This window comes from Nannospalax galili, unplaced genomic scaffold, assembly GCF_000622305.1.
Source record: "Nannospalax galili isolate Female #2095 unplaced genomic scaffold, S.galili_v1.0 scaffold215, whole genome shotgun sequence".
Classification (NCBI taxonomy): domain Eukaryota; kingdom Metazoa; phylum Chordata; class Mammalia; order Rodentia; family Spalacidae; genus Nannospalax; species Nannospalax galili.
Genome location: NW_008338533.1, coordinates 1,942,484 through 1,968,283, shown reverse-complemented (window position 1 = coordinate 1,968,283; position 25,800 = coordinate 1,942,484). Strand labels below are relative to the sequence as shown.

The 25,800-nt window shown below is 44.6% G+C and overlaps 1 protein-coding gene across 1 annotated transcript in view; it reads right to left on the bottom strand.

Moving 5' to 3' along the window:
* Top2b (DNA topoisomerase II beta) overlaps positions 1-15,692 on the bottom strand; it is a 64,317-nt gene extending 48,625 nt beyond the window's left edge. Inside the window, exons 1-3 of the mRNA XM_008833142.1 lie at positions 15,445-15,692; positions 1,771-1,926; positions 512-602 (exon numbers count right to left, since the gene is read on the bottom strand). Of these exons, the coding sequence (XP_008831364.1) occupies positions 512-602; positions 1,771-1,926; positions 15,445-15,492 (295 nt within the window). The 5' untranslated portion in view covers positions 15,493-15,692. The remainder of the gene's footprint in view (positions 1-511; positions 603-1,770; positions 1,927-15,444) is intronic.
* Between the last annotated feature and the right edge of the window lie 10,108 nt (positions 15,693-25,800).

Genomic DNA, 25,800 nt, shown 5'->3' with positions numbered 1-25,800 from the left:
AAGCATTTCCAAAGTATGAACACTGACTGGGAGGTAATAAGTCCATGTCATCGTAACCTTATTAATCACAGGATTTGGAAGGGGACAGGTTAGTAAACTTAGCTGCCCAACAAAATACGTCATCAATGGGTGAAAAAAAAATCTAAATATTACATGCCCTACCTCCAAGTCATAGAATCTGCAAAGATCAGGCCTCGTAGTCTCCATATGTAACATGTATCCCAAATTAACTATGATACTAATAAAACTCAGATAGCACAGAGTACAGGCTGTCTACAAGATTACAAATGCAATGCACTCACTTTACACATAAACACAAACACGAAGGTATAAAGTACAGAAATATAAAAATATTACTGGTGGGTATCAACTTTCTGATGAATACACATTCAGCATAAAAACCAACCACATACCTTTAAAGTGTACACTGTAAGTCTGGCTTGGTATGTACAGGGACATTATACTGATAACAGAAAGAAATGAATTCATTGCATGCTAAGCAAGTACTCACCCAGAATTTCATCAAAGATCTTGTACAACCCTGGAACAAAGGTGACTTCTCTGCAGTTCATCCCTACATCTTCATCATACACCCACATTGACTGCATTAAGAAAATGATTTTAAAACACCATTTTATTCCATAACCCTTAACACCAATCCTACACAGCGTAAATCCACATTGTTACCAGGCATAGTGGTTCACATCTGCAATCTCAACAATTAAGTACTGCCACAGTTTAAGTCACAGCGGTATCTACAGAGTGAGACCCCGTCACAAAGAAAAACAAACAACAAAAATCCATAATCATTTACTCCCTTTAAGCAGACATTCAGAGTGGAGCATGCACAACTTCAGTTAGAGTCAGGTTCAGTAGTCATACGGACCTTGTCCTCAGAATTGAAAAGTTGCTCATTTTATATCGTCTGATTTATTATTCATACATAATGCCAGCTTAAAGGAAGGCATATGGGCTGGGGTTAAAGCTCAGAAGTAAAGTGTGTGCTTAGCCATCATAAGGCCCTGGGTTAAATCCCCAACACCAAAAAAAAAACCACCCACGATTCCAGCTTCTCTCCAATCTCAGGAAGCAGAGGTTGGTAACCCTAATTTTAACCATTCCTACAGAGGATGAGAACCCAAATCAAATTCCCAAGGCCTGTACATTTCTCTGTCTTCTACGAGGCTCCAAGAAGCACTAGAAACAGTAAATATAAAATTATGAAGAACTGTGAAAACGACAATTTACAGTTTCCTATGGAATAGGCAGCACAGAGCAAGCAGCATGAACAGAGCCTGACTCCAGGCTTCCTGAGACTAGAACGAACACCACAGACATAAACCAATCCACAGAAGCACTGAAAACAGCCAATGTATGTGCTCCAGAAGGCACAGCACACAAAGCAAAGCCCAGGTGCTCTGAGGAGCTGTCAACAGTCCATGGCAGCATCTCACTGTACTTTTCCTTCTCATGGGCTCATCTCCAGAGTCATACACACACTTCTGTCTCTCCCAGATCACTCCTGGATTTGCTCTGTTTCATTTTTTCCTTTTGGAATATGTAAGAGACAATCCTGGGGCCTGTGCAAACTGGGCCACTACTCTCTCACTGAACCGCATCCCCAGCTCCTCTCTCCCAACTTCAGCATGATCATAGAGACATGAAATTATGGACTTACCAACCATACAGCCACAAATTTCAGCAAAATATTTAAAAATTAGAGGTAGATGACACATTCCCTAATTTCAATCAGTCTTCACAAGCACTCGCCTGTGTCAGTGGCTCCACTGATCCAATGTATGTGTCAGGACGAAGAAGAATGTGCTCCAGCTGTGTCTTCTTCTGGTACACTCTCTCGACAGACAGCTTCTTTGAAGCGTCACTCCTGTTCGCCGTTTCTGACTCTTCTTTTTTTGCAGCATTGTTCTGATCAAAAAGAGTCTAAAATTAACCAAAAATCAAATTTAAACACCTACCAAGGGGGAGACTAAAGTGTATATGGACAGGAGACCCGCCTTTCAGACTTGCTAATGTTTAGGTTCTGAGGGTCACTGACTGTTTACTGGCAGCCTGGTTGTTTTACATTTATCAGCATCACTCGAGCAGCCCCCATCTATTCAAACCACAAAACAAACATTTCAGAATTCTCTAAGATGGCAAGTGAATTTTTGTGTTCCCCAAAACTTCCCAAGGAAGAAGTTATAAAATTACAGTGACAAAATCGGGGTGGCCTCTGGGTGCCAAAGGGTTCTGGGTATAGGTTCCCTGCCACTATGCTATTAAAACCTAAAATAAAAGGGTGTACAAAATTAAACTACACAAAGCACTAACCCATATAGTTAATAAATACAACACAGCTAAAAATAGCATAGCTACAAAATTCTTAAGTTCCACATCTTAGGAGGTCCCCTGAGGTCATCTTTGGTGCCCCAATACTGAAGCACCTAATGATTCCAGTTGCTCTGCCGGCTGAATGTAGAAGCTGGCAGTACTAATCCTAACTATCCCTACAGCACCTGAGAACCAAGTCAAACGTCCCAGTCTACAGACTTCCCACCTACCTACAGCAGCAAAGATTTCCTTCCGCATTCCCCAATACTGGCCAATCCAACATCTCATTAAAAAGACGGAATTAAAATGGCCTGGTTTCAGTTCGTGACATAAACGTAAGACCATCTCTAAAAGTTATTCTTTTAAAATGTCATTACATATGCATGAAAATCAAAATACATTAACTTGAATAATCTAAACCAAAATAAGACCTGTAACAAACCTTAAGGAAATTCAAATATTAACTATAATTCCCCAAGGGCATGAATTTTATATAATATTAAAGAGATTTAATACTGATTCACAAACTAATTTTACCAATTTTGTGCTACATCATCATATTCTCTCACTTATGCGCTTACCCACTAACACTGCTGAATCAAATGAAAACAGCTTTGGACAAAAGAAAATAATTACTCCATAAGGTTTCCATCTTCTGTTTCTGCCAAAAACGTGATGACGGACTAGCAGGCCGAAAGCATAAACTACATTTTAAAATGCCAGTTCCCAAATTTCTAATAATGTTCCTTGCTATTATAATTTATAAAAGTAAATGTAGTTTTAATATTTTATTTATTATTTGTATTTTATGTGAATGAGTGTATTGCCTGCATGCAGGTAAGCAGGCACACCTGTGTCGTGCAATGCCCATGGAGGACAGAAGAAGCTGTCGGATCCCCTGGAACTGGAGTTACGGACAGTTGTTAGCTGCCATGTGGGTGCTGGAATTCGAACTCAGGTCTTCTGCAAGAATAACCAGTGTTCTTAACTGCTGAGCCATCTCTCCAGCCCCAAGAACTATTTTTAAAATGAGCCCTGTGATGGTAATCTTATCAACTTGATGAGATTTAGAATCACCTGGAAGATAAAACTTTCAGGCTATCTCTGGAGATGTCTGTAGAGGAGTTTAACTGAGAAGGGGAAGACCCCAGGGGCCTATGGGCACACCACCCTACTGGACTGAACAAAAACAAGGCACAAGCAGAGCACCAGGGACCGTCCTCTGAACTTCCTGGATACAGATGCAATGTGACCAGCAGGCATGTGCTCCAGGTCCCACAGCTAGAGCCACTCCCTTGCCACGCCCCCTCCATGCTGGACATGCCTTCAGCCCTTCTTCCTCAGGCTGTTTTGGTCAGGCGATTTGTCTCGGCAATGAGAAACACAACTAATCCAGGTCTCAGAACAGTTACGACAAAGATCAGGACTAAAACCATTGTCTAAAACACTCAAAGATGGCAGACCTGCAAAATCAAAGTTTGGTGACTTTCTGCAATAACTTAGAACTTCGATTCAAAGTGCATGATTATTAGCACAAAGGTTAGGGACATGCAACAGCCACACAGAGAAAAGCTTTCCCATCAGGGCTTCTTCTCTAAACAAACACCAACACAAAGAAAATATCTTCAAGGTTAACTCAGAGGTTTGTGTTCCCTAAGCTGGATTTCAAATTTGGCTCCAAGGACTTCTCTGAACTGAACAGGCATCCAGAGAAAGACAGCAAAGGGTAAAGGCCTGCATTGACCATTTCCAACATCTCACCACATTCCCACACCCTCCTGGCAAACAGCTGCCATTTTGTCCTCCCTTTCCACCTGCTCTCAAATGGATTATAGGAGAAAAAGGTTTTTGGTCTGAGCTTATCAAACCCCTTGAAGTTCAAAGAATTGTCTTTCTTGCTAAGATGATGCCTTAAAAATCAGAACACATATGTGTAATGTCAACAAGATGGTAGAGTAAGAAACTCCTAACTTCCTTTTCCCACAGAAACACTGATTAAACCACATATGCAAACCACTTGCCCTTGTAAATTTAGAAAACACTTAAGAGGTCCCGTACCTCAGGAGAACACAAAACTTCACCCAAGCCCATGGCCTTCACCACCCTACCCAGCAAAGCATAACAGAAGAAACAGAACTTTTCTCCTTGGGAGGCAATGAAACGGAAAGTGCCTTCAAAGAAAAGGTGGGCAATGTTCTACCAAGAGGGACTGGTGGTATCTCCTAAATCTAAGCACTGGCAAGAAGGGGCTTGCTGGGTCTGCAGTACCATAAACAGACATTAGGTGGAGCTCTAGTACCACAGCTTATTACAGTGTGTGGGCACCGACAAAGGAGGGCAGAAGAGATCCCAGAGAGTGCCCATATAGATACAGATGAACGCCTTCAAGAAAGAGGTGCCATGAACAAACCCAGAGGGCATCCTCAGGAAAGGGATGCAGTCTCCAGCTTCTCTAGACGAGCTGATCAGATAGAGAAACTCAGGATAAAAGTAGACTGCAAAAAGGACCGGGCTGAGCTTGTAAACGCCAAAGTTCCAAAAGAGACAAAAGAGACAAAGAGAGGAAGAGCTACAAAAAAGCATTTAGTTTACAAAGTAAATCTGCCCGGATTTCCCCCAAGGAATGGGGTGACTCACATCTGTAATTCCAACACTTGGAAGGCACTGAGGACACTGAAGGAATGAGCACAGACAGACAAGAAAACCAGCACCAGCAGGTAACAAATGAAGACTCCGCCAAGTTCCTGAAACTGAAGAATTCAGTAACTGAAAATACACTAGGACTCAACAGCAGACTTGGCCAGGCTAAGAGAAAAAAGCAGAAAACAGGAAGACAGGAATGTCAAAGGCAAACCAGCTAAACATAAAAGAATGAAGAAAACTAAGAGCTGCAAGTAGCCTGAAGGATGGCTACCTGTGGGCCACCATCCATGAAGGAGCACAGGTATCACAAGTTTCAGAGGGGGAGGAAGAGGAAGAATAGGCAAAGAGCCCACTTGAAGAACTTTCCAGATGAAAGGACAGAAACAGAATTCAAATTCAAGAAGCTCAAACAGTTCAAAACCAGGCCAAACTAAAGAAATCTATACTAAGACAATATAGTCAAAGCACTGAAGTCGCAGACAGAGCCCCAAGTTTAGCTTAGTGGCAGAGCACTTGCCTATAGTTCAGGGGGCAGAGTTCAACTCTCAGCATCAGAGGAAAGAAAGGTCACAAAGGAAAGAATCCTGAAAGCAGTAAGCAAGCCAACCACCTACACAAGAGAGTTTGTATATGGTTATCAGTTATGCAACAGATATAAGAAATGGCCAACCAAAACTGTCTTACAGAATATTTTAAATAAAAATTAAGTTGTAGTTCTTTTTAATACTTTATCATTTTTATTTTACGTATATGAGTGTAGCCTGTATTTAAGTGTACCTGCATCATGCAATGCCCATGGAAGCCAGAAGAGGGCTGCTGAGCTCTCTCTTTGGCACCGAGTTTTAGTTTTAAAAAGAAATAAGAATTTTCCTGTATGGTCCATATCTTAACATTTTCTTTTTAAAGGAGAAAAAAAAATATATAGATAGATAGATAGATAGATAGATAGATAGATATAGATATACAGTTTCTTTTTATTGATAAGGTCTGTAAATGTGTACTGAAAAAAAAGTTTATTTATGAACAGAAGAGTTTATTTAAACAACAGGTTTTTCCCTTGTTGATATCATGGTATACATTAATTTCATTTGTTACTATTGTGCACAAAAGCCTTATTTACAAGGGAATGGTATAAACATACCATTTTGTTCACTGTATTTAGTAGACATAACTTAATAGTTACTAAATCGTGATGTAAAGAAATGTGACAATATTCAGGTAGGTGCTTTCTGAATGTTTCAAATATAACCTACAAGCACTGTCAACACCCACAGGAGAGAACATTACCTGTGCAAAAAAAGAAAAAAAAATAAGTTAAATAATAATTGGGCCACTAGATTTATCAAGCAAGAAATGCTGATGAAGGTCCTTCAAGACGAAGCAAAAACCACACAAGCCATACGAAAATGTAACCTTAACAATGAAGACAAATATAGAACCTTCTATACTAAGTAGGGACATAGCTTGCTTTAAAATATTGGCTAGACTCTTAACAAAAACAAAGTGATTATAGATTTGTTAAATTATAACAATATTAAAGTATAATTTGTGCTATCTATGATAAAATGAGGAAGAGCAGAAGTATGAAAGTGTAGAGTTTTGGCAGTTGGTTGTTTTTTTGGTGGGGGAGGGCAGGGTCTTACTACATAGCCCCAGCTGGCCTGGAACTTGCTGCACAGATCAGACTGGTCTTGATCTGTCTGCCTCTCTCCAGAGTTCTGGGGTCAAAAGTGTGTACCACCAATGCCCAGCAAAGTGTAGAATTGAGTTTTGTCTTTTTAAGACAGGGTCTCCCTGTAGCTCCAGCTGACCTGAACTATGTAGACCAGGCTGGCCTTAAACTCAGAGATCCACCTGCCTCTGCCTCCCAAGTGCTGGGATTAAAGGTGTGCACCACCACACCCAAACCAGTGTAAAGGTTTTAAATGCAACTGGTCACATTAAAAATTAGTTGAAAATTGAGTGTTATCGCCTTAAGATGTTTTATGTAATTACAATGGTAAAAACAAAGAAAATATCTACAAAATATGAGAAGGGAATCAAAACATTATCACCACAAAAGAGAGCAAGAAAGAAGAGACTTAAAAAAGCTATGATATAAAGAAAACTGCAGCAGGAAGAAGTCCTTTCCTACCAGTAACTGTCACAAGTGTTAATATCCTCAATGCCCCAGTTAAAGCATAAATTGGCCAATTTGATTTTTCAATCCAACAATCTGCTGCCCAAAGACACACCATAGATCTTAGAGCACACAGGCTACAAGTGGGAGGAGAAGCACTTCATGCCAACAGGAGCCAAAGAGAGTGGGGCCACATGTACATAAAATAGATGGGCTACGCTTAAGACAAAAGCTGTGACAAGAGACAAAGACCATTCACCAGAAAGATCATTATGAATATGGACGCACCTAACATTAGGTGCACAGATATGACATAAATGTTGACAGAACTACAGAGAAACAGCAACAGCGTGACGGTAAGAAACATCAACACTCTATGTTCCGTCATGGACAGAACATCCACACAGATGATCCATGTGGAGACAGAGGACTTGAAACACACCACAGACCTAACAGACACATGCGGAAGACTCCATACAAGAACAGATGAAGACGCGTTCTTTAGCACATGAAACATTCTTTAACACAGATCATGTCAGCCACAAAACAATTTAAAGTCTTGACTTACAGCAGAAGACATGAAACTAGAAATCAACAGAAGGAACACAGAAAATCCAGAGTGTGGACATCAAGCAATATACTTGCATGCAATTAACGAACCAAAGAAGAAACCACTGGGAATTTAGAAAATACATGGAGATGAGTGAAAACAAAAGTAACTACAACTTACGGAATGTGGCTAAAGTCAAACTGCCTTATATTTCTAAAAATGAAGATGCCAAACCAACTACATAACTTTATGCCTCAAGAAACTGTAAAAAGAACTAAATCTAAAGTTAACAGAGAGAGGAGACAGGATGAGTGTATCAAAGCCTCAGTGCATCTTGTAGAGACTCCTGTGATGTGAGAGAAGAGGAAGAAGTGACAGCACAGATGAGTGAGAGAAGTAGGAGATGGGGGCCAGGGGAGGTGGCTTGCGCTCCCACAGGGCTGCAGGAGGCTGGATGCTGGCGCTCGTGGCTGGATTACACACGCCCGGTGACGGCTCGTCTCTCTGGAGCTTCACTACCACCTGATCACTGGTATCGCCACTGGGAAGACCTGCCTTGCTTACAAACAAAGCAGTTCCTGCCAGGCCTCTGCTCTAGACCTGGACTATTCTGTTCTTAGCTGTGGCCAAGTGTAACCTGTATATGATAAGTCATCTCTTTTGCTATCTCAGAGGAAGAATTTTTTTTAGTTTTTAAAGTAAATGAAAATAAGAGTTCATTTTTTTTCTTTTTTTCTAGACAAAAAAACTGGCAAGCCCTTGCTATGGTTTAAATGTGAAGTGTCTCACACAGGTGCATGTTTCCAATGATGGTTCTGCAGCTAGTGGTGCTACTGGAGAGGCTGTGGAACCCTTAGGGGTGGGCACTAGCCTGCAGACACAGGGCAGCAGGGACTGGCCACTGAAGGTCACACTCACTGCTTGTTACCTCCTCAGTCCCGGTGTGAATGGCTCTGCCACACCTGCACCTTCCCTACCATGACAGACTGAACCTCTCTGAAACTGAAATAAAATTTTCCTCCTTGAAGTTGTTTCTGTCGAACATTGTGGTCACAGCAACACAAAAGTCACTAATCATAAAAACCCTGGAACCAAAGACATGGAGTCACTGTGGTGATGAAAGCTGAGCCTGGTCTGGTCTCTGGAACTGGTTTGTGGGAGACAATTGGAAGACCTTGAGTATGTGAACTAGAACAGAACTTATGGATGATCTGTGTGGGAGCTCCAAAATGTCAGCAGAAAGGCGGGCAGTGAGGACCACACGATTTCTGACAGGATCAAGGACGCCACTGGGAACTGACCATCCATCCTACATTTCAAAGGAGAATTTATGAATGCTTTGCTCTATCCTGGAAATTGGAGTGTAGCCGAATTAAATGGACACATAATTTGGCAGAAGAAATTTCAAGATAGCATAAAAACTTGGGCTATGGCATGGTTACTGCTGGCTGCGTTTAGTCAGGGTTACGAAGCAGAAAGCAGAGAAGACAGACATGAAAAGATGTGTGGTTTGGTCAGAAAAGGAATACTGGCAGGCCAAGAGGCCAGGAAGGTAGAGAGGTTGTGCCAGGTTAAATGGAGGCAAGCATCTGCACTGGGAGACAACGAAGCTGCTTAGAGGCGTTGAGAAATAGGCAAGACCCCACCCACCACAGGCTAGGAAACACCAACCTGAAAACATATGCAAAAGATTTCCCTTTAAAGTCAAAGTGCCCTGGGAGGGCTCTATCCACACAGGACCACCTAGAAAGTGTTTTTCCAGGTTCAGCTGTCCAAGTACTCAGAGGCAACTACAGCTGTGGTCCAAAGGGGCCAGGCTACACCTAAACCTAGCAGAACTTGGGATTGTCCACATGGTGCTGATTTTGAAGATGTACAGAATGCAAAAGTTACAGGGTCACGGGGGAGTCCATCGAGATTTTTTAGAAAAGTCTATGCGACCAGGCAGTATACAGCAGCGTTAGATTCCCCACAGGAAGCAAACCCTAAGAAAACTGTGAATTAAGCTGTAAGGGTGAAGCTTGACCTGAAATGGAGATTCCAGGCTTTTAGAGATCCCAGGAGCCTGGGGAACATCTGCCAGGAAGAGTTTCAGGAACGAGTGGACCCAATTGGAGAGCCACATGTGGTGAGGACTTAGGGTGGGTCTGCTCAAGCCACTGGAGCTCATGCTGTGCTACCACATGCTCCCAGTGCTGGACATGGATACACACATATGCACATAAGTAAAACTATTTTTAAAAAGAAACTTCTATCAGTACAGGTTTTCTATAAATTTACATTAGTGTCTTATCAAAGTACAGTACTAAGCTGAACACGGAGGTACACGTCTGTAATCGAAGCACTTGGGAGGCAGAAGTTTGGTCAGCCAGGGCTAAAGTGCAAGTTCCAGGGCTACACAGCAAGACCTTGTCTCAAAAACACAACGTGAGGCTGCAGAGATGTCTCAACACTTGCTGCTTTTGCAGAGGACCTGTGTTCAGTTCCCAGCACTCACACTGGGCAGCTCACAACTGTCTGTAACTCCAGTTCTAGGGCATCCAATACTCTCTTTTGGCTTTCATGGGCACTGCATGCACACGGTGCACATACAAGTAGGTACACACATACTAACATAAATGAAAAATAAAAAATAACTATAATGTTTAGTGAGTTACAAATGAATACGAGTCCATTTCATCAGAAAACTAGGTATATAATGTGTGCACAGGGCAGAGCACAAACTACAACCAACAGAATACCAACAAAAATTATAGAGCAGAGATGTGGGTCACTTTTATTTTCTTTAATGTTTTCTAATTTTCCAGAATGAATTTGTGAAGGAATGTTAAAAGCTTATTAATCTATGCGTGTGAAAACATAATTAAGCTAGAATAAAGCTGAATGCTTCTTTGTTGAGAGGAACTGTTTATACCTAGTTATATCGGTAGCCCAAGGTTCTTATTACTGTCTGGGCAAAAGTAAGTAAAACCAAAATAAACTGGCAGCCTTGGCAGAGTAAAGCAGAAATTAACATTTCAGATGCCTGGTCTCAAAGGTTCCTGTTTGAGACACATGTGGTGTGAGCACTGTCCACAGGCTCACTAACCCCAACACAAAAGTTTCTCTCCCAAAACATCTACGAGCTTCTATAACAGAAATCGGCAAGAAAGGCCTCATTTGCTCCTATAGTTGAGCAGACTTTAACTCCAGAGACTACTCTGGCCAGGCCACTGAAAATCAAAACCTAAGCGTACAGGGAGAGAAGGTCCTATGCCCAGAGCTGACACAGGCACAAATACCCTTGGCTGGGAGGAGAGCAGCTAAAGGAGGAAGGACACACCTTACCCCTGGTTATCCGCCACCTCTGTCTCTACAAGAGAACACTGTGCTGAGCAGCTCTTCAGTTTTAACAGGGCGCTGTAGACACTGAGAGCTCAGGAAATGGGCTTCAACCAACACAGACCAACAAGTTCCCATCTACACACTTCCTCCAGAAACCTCCCAAACATTACACTATAAGAGGTACATGCACCCTGAAAAGGAAATACATTCCTTAACGTTTTCGTCAAAGTAAAAAGGTCAACAGACAAAAGAGATAGGCATATCCCAGAGCTCTGTCCTAGCAGGGTCCAAAAGTTTTGTTTCTGATGTTTCAGAAGCAGGCTGTGAAGAACACCGAAGAATCAGCAGTTCACAGCCCCCATGTGCCTCCACCAGGTGCCTGCCCACTACTGACCTAGTCTCTTTGTCCTGTTTCCTTCTCCACAAATGGGGAATTATTGTCTTTAAAATAGAAGTCCTGGGGCTGGAGAGATGGCTCAGTGGTTAAGAACGCTGGTTGTTCTTGCAGAAGACCCAGGTTCAAATCCCAGCACCCACATGGCAGCTAAAAACTGTAACTCCAGTCCCAGGGGATCCGACAGCCTCTTCTGACCTCCATGGGCATTGCACAACACGGGTGCACTTACCTACATGTAGGCAATACGCGAATACACATAAAATTTTTTTAAAAAGTAAAATAAAAGTCCTATTTGTAATAAGGTTTTTAAAAACATGCACAAGAGGCTCACTTTTAAAAGTGTATTGGTAAAATGCAACTTTTACCATCTAAGTATCAAATAGACATGAGACTGCAGGTGACCAACCAATCTCACATCTATTTTGAAAGTTAGCAGTTTTCTTTAAAAATTACTTTTAGGTCAAGCATGGTGGTGCACGCCTTTAATCCCAGCACTTGAGAGGCAGGAGAATCTCTGTGAGTTCAAGGCCAGCCTGGTCTACATAGTGAGTTCCAGGCCAGCTGGAGCTACAGGGAGACCCTGTCTCAAAAAGACAAAAAAAAAAAAAAAAAAAAAAGAAAGTACTTCTAAATACTGCAATGCTACCTTTACTTGAGAATTTACCTGAGGAATACTGCCACCTAAACTGCTGTCTAATGACAGATTCAGGAAGTCGGCATGTCAACCCATGTCATCAACAATAACTGGAATGGATTATGTGTCCAGATCTCTGCAAACACCATAAGGGATGTAAACATGGGTCTCTGATTCCAGAGGTTTGTGTTATGGTTAGGACAAAACTATCAGTCATGAAAGTTCCCTAAAAGGACTTAAGTTTTACGATAGAGTAACAAAAATTCAATTTTAAAAAGAGCATGAACTGAAAAATAAGTTTGGTGAGACTGTAAGCTAGCCTTAAAGAACAGTTAAGATTTAGATGTGGGGCTGGAGAGATGGCTCAGCAGTTAAGAGCACTGAGTGCTCTTGCAAAGGACCCAGGTTCCTAGCACCCACATGGTGGCTAACAACTGTCTGTAACTCCAATTTCAGAGGGTCTGACACCTTCTTCTGACCTCCACCAGCACTGCACAACACAGGTGCACTTACCTATATGCAGGCAATAAACTCATACACATAAAATGCAAATAAAAATTTTTTTGAGACAGGGTCTCTCTGTAGCCCCAGCTGTCCTAGAACTCAACTATGGAGACCAGGCTGGCCTTGAACTCACAGAGATCCGCCTGCCTCTGCCTCCCGAGTGCTGGGATTAAAGGTATGCACCACCTACCCGGCTTAATATTTTTAAGAAAAATATGTAGATGTTATTGAGAAGGAAAATAGGCATTTCTGATGAAAGGTAAATCTGCAGAGGGAACAGGGAGAGATCATATCATCACAGGAAATTAACCTCAGTGGAAAGGACACATAGACTATGAACATTTGGCTGAGGAACAGACTTATAGTAAGACTCACTAAAATAAAGTTCGCAAAACAAAATATTAAACTGTGCTTAGATACATGGTAGTTTCTTTAGTTAGAAATATCCACAGTAAAGGCCAGCGAGAAGGTTCAGCAGCTAAAGGCACTACTTGCCTCCTAGCCTGAATTCCTTCCCCAGGACCTACAGGCAGATGGAGAGAAGCAACTCCCACAGGTTGTCCTCTGACTTCCACACTATGCACTGTGGTATGTGCGTACACACACACACACATCCATGTACACAAAAAGTAAATATAATAAAGTATAAAAATATTCACAGAAAAAAATTATATGGACTATTTCACATATTTTTAAAGAAACTATAATGTTGTAATTTTTTTTAAAGAAAAACAGCTTCTATAGATAAAGGTTTTACAGATGGAGTGATATAATCTGGGTTTGCTTTACTTCAGAATAATGAGAAAGGTGGGTGACCTTGAGCTGAATTTTACTGAATCCTAATGCCAGGCTGCCACTTCTTCAGATACTTGATCTATTACAGCATTTTTTTTAGTCTACCAAGCTAAAGCATTATTCAAAACATGGTGTCCATAGTCATAAGTGTATTCTAGTCCTTGCACAAGCATTTACTGCAGGCTGATAAAAACCAGCAGGATGAAAGACCATCATTTAATGAGCTAAGAATTCAAGAAACTGCTTGACCAGTGTGTCAACGCAAAGCCTCACAGCCAGTGTCAATCTGAACTCTGGATAGCTATACCATATTTCTCACTAATTATTAAATCCGTTAAGACACTGCAAACCAAAAGCAACCCAAATAAATTACTAAGGCGGAAATGAATGGCACTGTTAAACCACTCTGCTTCAGGGTTTCTGACAGTGAGAGGTCATCTTCAACACGGGACCACACAAACATGCATCCCACCACAAGTTCATACACAGCCTGTCACCAGCCTACGACAGGGATTAACTCGATATTTACCTTCTTGCCCACCAGCAACATGAGGCTACCTCCACGAGTGCAGACAGATGCCACTGTGATCAGTCCCCAAACACCACAAAGGAAAGTTAATTCTTCACCTACCTAAAAAGTATTTCTTGTAAAAATCAACTGCAAATGTGACTCCCTTGAATGGTCCCAGGACAGTGTCACAGGATCACTAACCAGCACTGTGGTGCAGACTCACTCACTGACAAACAGAACTAGGAAGGCTTCATTCCTGCAAAATATCTCACCTACAAGACGCACTGCAGCACACAAGATCTGAACCTCTAGCAAAGCCCAGAGAGAACTCAATCATCGCCTTCCACTGAGGGCAGCAGCCAGGCCTAGCCTGAGGGATACTCACACCCATAATCTCAGCAGTAAGAGGCTAAGGCAGGAGGATCACCAGTTCAGATTCAGCCTAAGCTACACAGTCTCTGTCTCTTCTCTCTCTCTCTCTCAAAGCACCCTATGAGGTGTATTGCAAACAAAATGCTCACATAACCCAATTTAAAGTAAGCTTTGAACCTAAGAGAGGACTTCCATTGTGCCTCTTTTCAATAAACTAATTCAACAAGATAAACTTTAGAAGATCAAATCTGTTTCACTTTACTCACTGCACTTCCCATAATCTACTTTATAATAGATTTAGTCAAGAAGTCACTTTAGTTCCAAACGGATTTTCCTAACGTTGAATGAAAACCTCCAACTTCTGCTCCATTTCTTCAGTAAAGATGCCCACTGATCTTGAAGAGTGGCCGTTCAAAGTTGATAACTTTGATAAGCTGATATCCACAAAGTCGATAATAGCACTTTAAAATGCTGCTGCCACACATCGAAGGCCAACCTACGGTCCAGCAACGAAACCAGGTCTGCAGACAGCCCGCTGCTGGCCTCCAAGGCCCGGGTGAGTGAGTGGCCGGGGTTCTGGGAACAGCAAGAGCAGCGATGGGGCACCTTCCTGGGCGCACGCCCACTACCTGCACATGCACAACTATTCCAGACTCACCCCAACAATGAGACTCATGGTTAGTTAAAAGGCAGGCGATGGGGATTGGGGGGGCGGTCAGGGTCCCTGAAAAGTACAACTTTCCTGTCCTGGCTGCCCCCCTCCCCGTCGGAGGCTTGCACAGGGCACGTCCCGGCTGTGCGCTCTGAGGTCTTGGGAACCGTGCTCCAGCCTCGCTGCAACGTGCAACGCCCCCCACCCCCCTACTCCACCGAGTCCATGCTTCAGCACCCCGGGGTCGCCCCGGCCCCCGCTGCACCTGCGATGCTGACGTCAGCAGCTCTTACTAATCCCCCAGCAGACGGAAGGCTCGGCCTCCCCGGCTGTCAAAGTCACCTGGGTGCCCTCTCCCCCGGAACGCGCCTTCTGGAGGCCGTGCACACGGCCCGGGCCGGGTTCCCGGTTCCCGCAGCGCCTGCACCCGGCAGGGCGGGAGGCACCACGTCCCGGTGCACCCCGATTTCTAGGCGCGTCCTGTGCAGCAGCCCGAGCCCCGCCGAGGCCAGGCCAGGCGCGGAGAGAAAGGCGCAGCGGTGGGCCCGGCCCTGCGCCCGCCCGCGCGTCTCCGCCGCCCTCGAACAATGCACCCTCGCGCGCCGCACTCACCACCCAGGTCAGGGTCCCGTCGCCGCCCGCACCGCCGGACTTGGCCATGGCAGCGCCTCCCGCGCAGGCCCAAGGCCGCTCCCGCTCCCGGGCCGCTCGCTCCGACCGCTGAGCGCCGCGCCGCTACCCGCGCCCCATAGCCTGTCCCGAGCTGCCGACGAGGAGGCCGCGCCGCCCGCCGCCCTCAAACTCGAGCGCGGCGCTCGGGCCTAGCGCGGCCGAGGATTGGGAAAGGCCGGCGTTGCGGCCTCCCGCTCCCGGGCAGGCGCTGAGGCAAAGGGGCGGCGGCAAAGCGGCGGCGGGGACCGGTGCGGGCGGGCGCAGACCGGGGCGGCCCGGCGGGGCCTCGAGCTCCGAGACGCTGTGCGGCCGAGGCGCCGCTTCTCCTCACGCAGAGTCCTCGCCGCGGTCGCCGCTGCCGCCTCGATGGCCGGCGCCTCCTCGAAGGCCTCCCGGGGCTCACAGGCGCGGGCCGACAGGGACAATAAACAGCACGGCCGCGGCGGTCGCCTCCCTCTCGTCCGGCATAACACGGCACACAGGCGCTCCGGGAGGGGGAGGGCGCGGCCGGCCGGCTGTCCATCAGCGCCGCGCTGTCCAATGGCCGCCTTGTCTCCACAGCGTCTTGACCAATCCCAAAATTCCAAGCCCCCGGAGGGGCGGGACCCGAGGGGAAAACGTCATTGCAGGTAGCAACCGAGAGGCAGATTTGGGTTTTTGTTTGTGTGTGTGTGTGTGTGTGCGCTCGCGTGTGCGTGTGCGCGCGGGGGGGAGGGGGCGTGAGGACGGCGGGTTTTCCTTCCGAGGGGAGAGCGGGCGGCTGTCGGGGGTCACTCGAGGGTGGCCGGAGAGCGGGGCGGCCTGGCGGGACCTGTGCCCGGGTCCTGCAGAACTGCCAGGAAGGCCGGGCCGGTGGGGGCGGGGAGCAGGAAGCAGGCGTCCCCCGAGACCGAGCTCGCCTGCTGCAGGTGGACTGTGCACCGTGCACCCTGCAAGCTGCAGGGACCCGGCGCCGGGGCACGGGCTGGGAATGCGTCACCCACCAGGCCGCCATCCTGCCCTTCCTCTGCCCTCCGCGGAACGTGGCGGTCAGTCTGGAGCCTCGCGCATCTAGAGGACTTAATAAGGGCGCCTAGGAATGTTCTGGGAAGGAACGCAGGGTGGGCCAGGCTTCCACGTCCATGCTGCTGACTTTCCGCTCCTCGGAACAATGCAGCAGGTTCCTGTCACTTTTCATCTACGAGAATTACACACCCCACCCCCAAGAGGGAATGCACCACGTTTAAACTGCTAAGGGCATTTTCAGATGCACACTAAGGAATAGTTGTATTCACGTGGAAGCTTTCTAAGAAGGAGAGTTACCCACACACCACCACCTTTGGCAGATGCAAGAGCGCTCGACTTCAGCCTATGGATGTAATTGCATTCAACAAGTCCTCCCTGGGCACACACCGCACCGCGCCGTGCCAGGCCAGGCAGTGGGTTTAAAGTGACAACAGCCTTGGTGTCTTTCAGTCTGCTAAGGCCCAAAGGACAGGGGACTGTGCTGCCCCCTTGTCTAGATGGAGTCTGGCAGCTTTGTGTGAAGGGGTCTCTGCCAGCTCACCCCCAACTCTTTATTTCTTTCCCCTTGGGAGGAAACAAAAATATCTGGGTCACACCTCTCAACCACATTCTGAGTTCAGAGGTGGGGGACTCTTGAAATGTGGAAATAATTTAAGTGCAGTTTTTCTTAATTAGCCCTCTAGAGACCATGGAGTTTTGGCAGATTTAGGGACTGTGGCTCAGAACACTAAAGCCTTTCTTTACCTTGAACTTGGGGTTCAAGCTTATAAATCACAGGCCAGGGTCTAGGCTGGGCTCTGAACCTGACAACTAAGAGCCACGGCCATGCTAATTAACTTTCCCAGGTCCAGCCTTGTTAAATGGAGTTTTGCTCTTTCGCTTACTGTGGCTTTACATCTCTAAGCACTCATATTTCATCTTTGAAAACATTATTTTAAAGGCTGAGTATTTTACAGATATATGTATGCATTATGCATATGTTATGCCCAGGCTGGGGGCCTTGATCCATCTCAACCCCCAAGGCTAGCCTTGAACTTGTAAACTGGTATCACCAGGCCTGGCTAGGCTTTTTGTTGTTTGTTTTATATTACTTAATCTGTACGCATACTGCATTTAAGAACAACTACCCCACAGCCAGCATGGGTCAGAATGAAAACTTTTAGAAATCAGTCATGTCCATAACTTTAAAAATAATCTCTATTTTAGTTAAATAATCAAGCTCCGTAGCCTCTATGAAAGTTCTAGTTCCTCAGTTTGCAGAAATTACACACACACACACACACACACACACACACACACACACACACCCTGAAACATCTGTTGTATGAAGTCCCCAGGCCATGGGAACTCAAAGTACACATTAAGCTCCACCGAGTTCACCCCTGTGACCGGTAATTTGGGGCTAATCCTTCAGATCCAAAAGTAATTTTGAAGTTGTTCGTTTGCTGTTCAATAGTCTATTAGATGAGTCATGCCTATTACTGAACTTTCTCAATATAATTTGGTCAATAAAATAAGAAGATAGCAACTGAAAACTATGCCATACAGGGCAGAGTTCTGCCAAAACCATGAGCTGTTCCATTGGAGAGCCAGTGTAAGGTCTGCTCTTCAGTCCAGCAGTCTAAAGCAAGTGATGATGCTGTTCTAAACTGCATGCTGCCCCATTGTTAGTTGTGGATACTTAGTATGTACAAAGTTGCTAGACTAACAAAGAAAAGTTACAATGTCTGTCATGCTGGATACTTAGTAGGTAGTTATCCAGATAATGACTAAACTTTAAATGTAACTTTGTTACATTTCTTTAGGAGTTCAGAGACTGGGAAAGAAGAAGAAGAAGGAGAAGGAGAAGGAGAAGAAGAGGAGGAGGAGGAGGAGGAGGAAGAGGAAGGAAAGAAAGAAGAAAGAGAGAGTGAAAGAAGGAAGGAAGGAAGGAAAGAAGGAAGGAAAGAAAAGTCAGCTCGAGGGAGAAAAGCTACCGCCAATGTAGATTTTATTACAGTATGTTTACAGTAACTATTATAGATCAACTGACCTGTCAGACTAATTTCCCCAAGTATTTTATAACATACATATTTTTTAAAGGTACTTAAGTGGAGCTGGGTGTAGTGGTGCACCCCTTTAGTCCCAGCACTCAGGAGGCAGAGGCAGGAGGATCTAGAGAGATCAAGGCCAACCTGGTCTACATATCGAGTTCCAGGCCAGCTAGGGAGACCCTGATTCTAAGAAAAAGGAATTCAAGTGCCAAAGGTGCAAGTGTTTGTGGGTAGTTGAACAACCAGTGATGACCATGTTCCCGAATGAATACCATCACATGAAGCAGACAAAAACTGAAGGTCTTTAATTTCTACCTGCGATGAGTGTGGGAATCGTTTTGTCTGGTAGGAATTCAGCTTTATTGGTTTTGGCTGGGCACGCTCTACTGATCCTCTGATTATGTTCTAATGATCTGAATAGACAGAAGGGACATCTTCAGTTATTTACTTGATATAAATCAATGATCCAGGGCTCTTAACTGGTCACTGAATTAAATAATGTAGGGAATGTAATTAGCACATGCCTGACTTAAAGCTGTTCTTGGCCTTTGCAAAGTCGTCTAATTGACTGGACTTTCTCAAAACAAGTAAGTGGCTTGTTCTAAAAATCTCTGCTCTGAGAACATGAGATGCTGTCATCCACCTGCCCTTCACAGACTGATGCAATGCAGACATGTGTGTTACTCAGTTGCATTTGAAGTTTCTGGCTGAGCCTATTCATCTGATTAAATTTCTCTACAGTTCTGCAGATTCACACCTGAAGAAATGAGATGGCAGTGACCTTCCCCTCCACTGGTCCCATTTCTGAAGAGCGAGGAACTCACTCCAAAGCTGGAATTGCCATGTTGTCTTCACTTTGTAATCTAGTAAAATATTTTTAATTGAGAGATGGAGCCCAGGAAGAGTTAGATACATTTGCACCAGAAAAATCCAAGTCCGAAAGCCTACAAGTTAGAGGGGCTTCTGGGACCAAAAACAAAGGTGCTTGAAAGTGATCTAAGGTGTTAATTAAATATCAAACACTGGGAGACACCATCTTTTAGTGAACCAATTAACAAAAACGCAAATTATTCCTCATTTTCAAACCTGTTAGATTAGCCTCGTTATTTCACATGCTATCCTGTCTAGCAGCCTTCGTCCTCGCTTTGAGAGTGTCAGGATAAAGATCCAGAAGGCTGGGGACACTGATGCTTGAAGGGCTAGGTTTCTGCTTTAAATGTTTAAGGCAAACAGAAAAACAGGGCTAGCCTGCTCGTTCAGTGCCCCACGCTTCGGTGCCAGCAAGCTGCACTGGGTGCCTGGTCCATAGCCAGTGTTCAGTCAGCAACTGCTCAGACCTCACCATGAAGCATCCTGTCCTCATGCACACAGGGTTGAGACTTGGCCATTTGGGTTTTACTCTTCAACAACGTTAAGTCTTTGAGCTCCTTGGGTGTTCTTCCTTTCATACCAGAAAAGGTGGTACTAGCACCTTAACTGTCTCCACTTAACACATTATCAAGAGTTGGCTGAATGGAGTCCAGGCCTGGTGGTATGTATCTCTAATACCAAGACTCAGACTCTAATACCACATCCCCCGAGTACCCTGGTTGGTGCATATGGGCCAGACCCTTCCACACATAGCAACTAAAGTACAGGTTGTCATTCTTCCATCAAGAAATGAAAAGTCACAGAAAGTCACAGAGTCGAGTTAGTGGGAATGGAATTCAAACCCAAGTCCCTCCCACTCCAAAGCCACACCCTTTTACCACACAGCCAAGCTGGCCAATGTACTTGGCAATACAGTGAATTTGGCAGTGTGCTAGGAACTTGGCAACCTGAGTGAATAATTCTTAATCCTCACCATTGGCCCTCAGCAACCCCCTGGGTTGTTCAAGTTTATTGTTGAGCTACAGTGACAAGTATCTATAGTTTGTATCTCTGACCATCTTCAAAATCAGCCTGGGTCTGCTTTGTTTTGCTGTACTACAAAGTCAATTGATTTTTGAAGTCCAAAATGAAAAAGAGAACATGGGACTCAAGGTCCCGCGGGTCTCATAACAGGCAACTCTCTGCCATTTTAAACTTTGTACTCTAAACCCCATGTGCTTACTCTAGAAGACACCAGCCGGCTTTTTCCAGCAGTTACTTTCTGTGCAGAGGGGACAGGCAGACAAGTGCAAGGATGGTGCCTGTGTTTGAAAGCTTCCAATATACAGAAGCTATTTAAAGCAGCACAGAAAAATTTCAAGGTATTTATTCACAGGGAGAAGACTGTTCTGTGGCTGCTCCATCTATAATCAGGCTTATCACCCTGCTTATAATCTATGCCTGACATTTTTGCTTCTTCCTTTCATTGCAAATGCTTTCAGCTCACCAGAATCCTGAAATATAAGTTTTGGAAATTTGGTCACAAGCTACGGAACACTGTTGCATGGCTCCCATGTGTAAGGATTTGTAAAACCTGATTGTGTTTTAAAGTATTCAGGATCTCCTGCAGAGAACATGATGCTTTTGAAACTCTTCAGGAGTAGATATTAACATTCTGAGAATACATGTCTTAGAGAAAGGTTTTTGGAACCAGTTCTACTTATCTTTTTTCAAATATTTTATTCAAAAATTTTATTTTTTATGTGTATGAATGTATTTCCTGCATGTATGTAAGTGCACCCATGTTGTGCAATACCCACAGAGGTCAGAAGATAGCATTGGATCCCCTGGAACTGGAGCCACAGACAGTTGTTAGCCACCATGTGGGCTCTGGGAACTGAACCTGAGTCCTCTGCAAGAGCAGCCAGTGCTCGCAACCACTGAGCATCTCTCCGGCTTTCCCCGCCCCTAGGTTCTACTTTGTGTGGTATCTGTTATTAAACATGTTTGATATGTTCAGAAAGTATAGACAAAAAGCAAAGAAAAAATAAATGATCTACAGTTCCACCACTCAGATTACTGAACAGTTTGGTGAGCATCTTTCCTTTTGTATTTTGGACTTATTTTTATTTTATGTATATGAGTGTTTTGACTGTATGTGTGCATAGAAGTGTACCAGGGGCATGCTGTGCCCAGAGGTCAGAAGAGGGAGCTGGAATCCTCTGGAACTGAAGTGATAGAGAGTTAGCCACCATGTGGGTGCTGGGAATTGAACCTGGGCCCTCTGCCAGAGCAGCAAGTGCTCTTAACTGCTGAGCCACCTCTTCAGCCCCCTTTCCTCTCTTTTTGTAAGTGTTCAAAAACCTGCCCTTCAAACAAGGAACAAGTAGCCAGGCCCTGGTGGTATTACAACAGCAATCCCAGCACTCGGGAGACAGAGGCAGGAGGATTGCTGAAAGTTTAAGGCCACCCTGGTCTACAAAGAATTCTAGACTTCAGGGCTACATAGCAAGAGTCTGTCTCAACAGGGGGAAAAATAGAAATCAATAAGCCATTCCAAGCTTATCCACCACCAGAGGTATGTACAGCTTGGTAAAAATCCTAGAAAACTTCACTATCTACTGAAGTCAAGAACTCACATACTGTCAGAGATGGACAAATAAAAATGTAGCCTTACACATTCCAGAAGACACACACTAGAGTGTATAAGCTGCACCATTCACAGAGGCACCAACCTAGAAACAACCCACGTGGCCATCACTGACAGACTATACTGTCTGTGGGTGTAGGCGAATCCTGCCCTGCACAGTGGAGGTCAGTTACAAAACATACCGTGAATCTCAAACAGTAAGGCAAACAGAAAAGAATATACCACAAGATGCCACTTGTGCCAACTGTTAAAGCACCTTCAAGTAATCTAGAAGCCAGATGTGGGTGCTTGTGGAAGCAGGCTTGGGTGCTGGTTATGTCTCAGTACCTGAGTGTCCTTACTCAAAATCCCCTGGTGGCACACTGCTGCATGTTAACTCTTCTCTGTGCAACTACTATGCTTCAACTGTTGCCTCAGAAATAAGGTGTGGGGATGCTCACCTGTAGTTGTGGCACTCTGGAGGTGGAGGTAGAAGGATCAAAACTTCAAGGCTATCCTTAGTGGCTACATAGAAAGTTCAAGGCCAGCTTAGGATGCATGGGACCCTGCCTCAAAACATGCTGCCTCTCAATCCTTGGCAAGGTGGGCAGAGTCTGAGGAACAAGCTCTCGGGTTGGAAGGCTCAGACGCTGATCATGAAGTGGCAGGAATCTCTTATTTTACCAATTTTCCTTTTTATGTGAGTATAAAATGACATGAGATTAGACACTTTCAGTAAGCACAAAATATAATTTGCATGACAGGAGCATGCCCAGCTCATCTAAGCTATGCTGCTAATAAAATTGTTTAGCGGCCATGTTTACCTGCATATCCCCACTTCCCAAGCTTCAGTTTTCAGGGGGAGAAATGGAGAACAGAAATATACAGAATTTCCCTAACATCAACACTTAACAATTTAGTGGCATACTGCTGGAGCCTTACCTGCACATCTTACAGTACTGTTTGGATAGGAATCTGTTTGGGCCAATGTGTTGGTTATTTTGTTTATGGGGTTTTGTTTGGTTGTTGTGGTGGTTGTTGCAGGGTCTCACTATGATCTCAAGGCTAACCTGGAACTCACTACATACCCCAGGCTGGCCTGGAACTCACTACGTACCCCAGGCTGGCCTGGAACTCACTATAAACCCTAGACTGGCCTAGCACCAGGCTGGCTTTAAACTTGCAACAATCCTCATGCCTCAGCCTCCCAAGTGTTGGGATTACAGACAAGTGCCACTCTACCGGGGTTTGATTAGGAATCTGTTTACAGAAGTTCTCAAACTTATAAATATCATGCCTTCCAATTGTAAAGACTCCACAAACAAGGACTGTTGAGTAGAACTTGCAAACACTTCCTTAGATGCCTGTCTCCATTCTCATGCCACAGGGCACGTGTCCTGGGGCACCACGTGTGTGGAAGCTGCTTCATGCACACAGTAGAGGCCAGCCATCACTGCGATCTTAAATTCTGCATGAATTGCTTTACCCTAACTGCAGTTCCTGGCGTCCTGCCCAGCTAACTGCATGTGGCTCGTGGTCAGTGACTGCAGAGATGCTGTTGGCTCTGAGCTGGCTCTCACACAGGCGTGTTGCTGCCCTTGGAGATGGATGCTTCCTAACAGGCTCCTGGTTTTTCCTGCTCTTCACCCATAGGAAACCAGGACCATAGCAACAGCCACCACCACCGTGTCCATTCCTTGATGAACATGTTTGCAGACAAGATGCCCTTAAGAGACAAAACTTCCCTCCAACAACCAGTAAGAACCACTGTTATTCAATAATGTAAAAGGATTGGGTAAACACCTTGTCATATTGTAAACCGCTTTATAGATGAAGATGGGATGGAAGGTTGGCCTGCCTGCCCAGCGTTCCACAATAGAGCCGAGATCTGAGAGCAGATCTTCTCATCTGCACAATTCTGGTAAGGTTACTACAAGCGGGTTTTAGACATCACTCCAAAGACAGCAGGGAATCAGGACTTGCCAAGAATTAAAACAGAAAACATCAAACTAGCTCTCATGGAGCTGGAGCAATAGCTCAGTGATTAAGAGCATTGGCTGCTCTTGCAGAGGACCTGGGTTCAAGTCCCAGCACCTACAGCAGCTAACAACTGTCCACAACTCCAGTTTCAGGGGATCTGACACTCTCTTCTGACCTCTGTGGGCACTGCACGACCCAAGTGCACTTACATGCAGGCAAAACACTCACATACAAAATAATAAAGTGTTTTAAAAATTAACTCACAAAACAAACACCCTTAGCTGCTACTAACAGAATGAGAAATTTTTTTCAGGTTTCCAAAAGGACCCATAGCAGGAAAAGGCCTTTATAATAAACATTTAGACAACACAGAAAACATCAAGGAATCTTTAAACAAAGTACAGATGATGCTTAACCATGACAGGGCGTACTGAGAGCAAACCTAAGCTGGAAGGCTAAAAGGTCCAAGGTTAGTGTTCTAAGAGCCTTATGGACCAGGCAGCTTTGTCTTTATCCTTGTAAATGAAAGCAAAGCTCTACTGCATGGGGGAGCTCACTGCCGGCTCCTCAGAGTCTGTTTCATGCCTAATGCAGGGCAGACACCTGACAAAGGATGAAGCAACAGATGGAGGAGCAAAATGCACTGTTACATGGCTGTTGACATTACTATGTACCAGGTATTTAACAAATTCTTTGACATCTGTTGTCGAACGTAACTCTACCAATATTTATTAAGCACCTTCTGTGTCGGGTGGGGCAGCAGGTGCCATAGAAGAATTAATTACAGACGGAAGACACCTCAATGGAACACATGGAAGAAAGGAAATAACTAGCTGCTTAAATATGTAAGTAGAACTGGGAGAACGAAGTGCAGAGGGCTGTCAGAAGGTGATGCTGAACCCCACACTGTCCAACAAGACGTGAGACTGAAACACAAGGGGACAGAGTGGAGAAGAGAGGGCAGCCACGGGGAGCCCAGGCAGATGAGGATTGGGCAAAATTGGGAAGCCTTATTTTTGACTCTTAAAAACAAAAGAGTAACCCACTGAATACTTTGTAAGCACGGTATATCTCAATTACACTTGGGGTTTCCTATTTTATTTGTCCTAACATTCCAATATTATCTCACTGTTAAGTCACTAAGATCAGGGACAAAGCCTTAGGAATTAAGCTCATCTACCACCTTTCTTTCACTACAGGGAAAACCGACACTGATCGACTTCTCTCTTACTGGCAGTAAATAAGTCCTTCACAAAACCACCCTTAAAATTTGTTCCTCATCATCTGACAGGGGATTAGTATCTAGAATTCATAAAGAAAATTTTAAAAAAATTTTTAAAGTCTAGGGAGATATTTGGATTTGTAAGTCACTTGCCATACAACATGAGGCCCTAAATTCAATCCCCAAAGCCCACATAAAAAGCCAGATGTGGTGGCATGGTTGTAATCCCAGCACCGGGGAGGTAGAGGCCGGTGGATCCCTGGGAGTCACAGGCCAGTCAACCCAGCTGATCAGTGAGCTCCAGGACAGTGAGAGACACCATCTCAAAAAACCAATGTGGACTGCACCTGAGGAATGATCCTGAGGGTGACTTTCACATGCATATGCATACATACATGTGCATATACACCTTCACACTCACTTGCATCTACAGATCATGCTCACATGCATATAAAATCCTAAATAATGCAATTGATAAATGGGCATATGAACAGAATTCTAAAAGAAATAACAAATAGGCAATGTGTGAAAAAGATGTTCACTACCCTTAGCCATCAGGGAAATGCAAATCAACACTG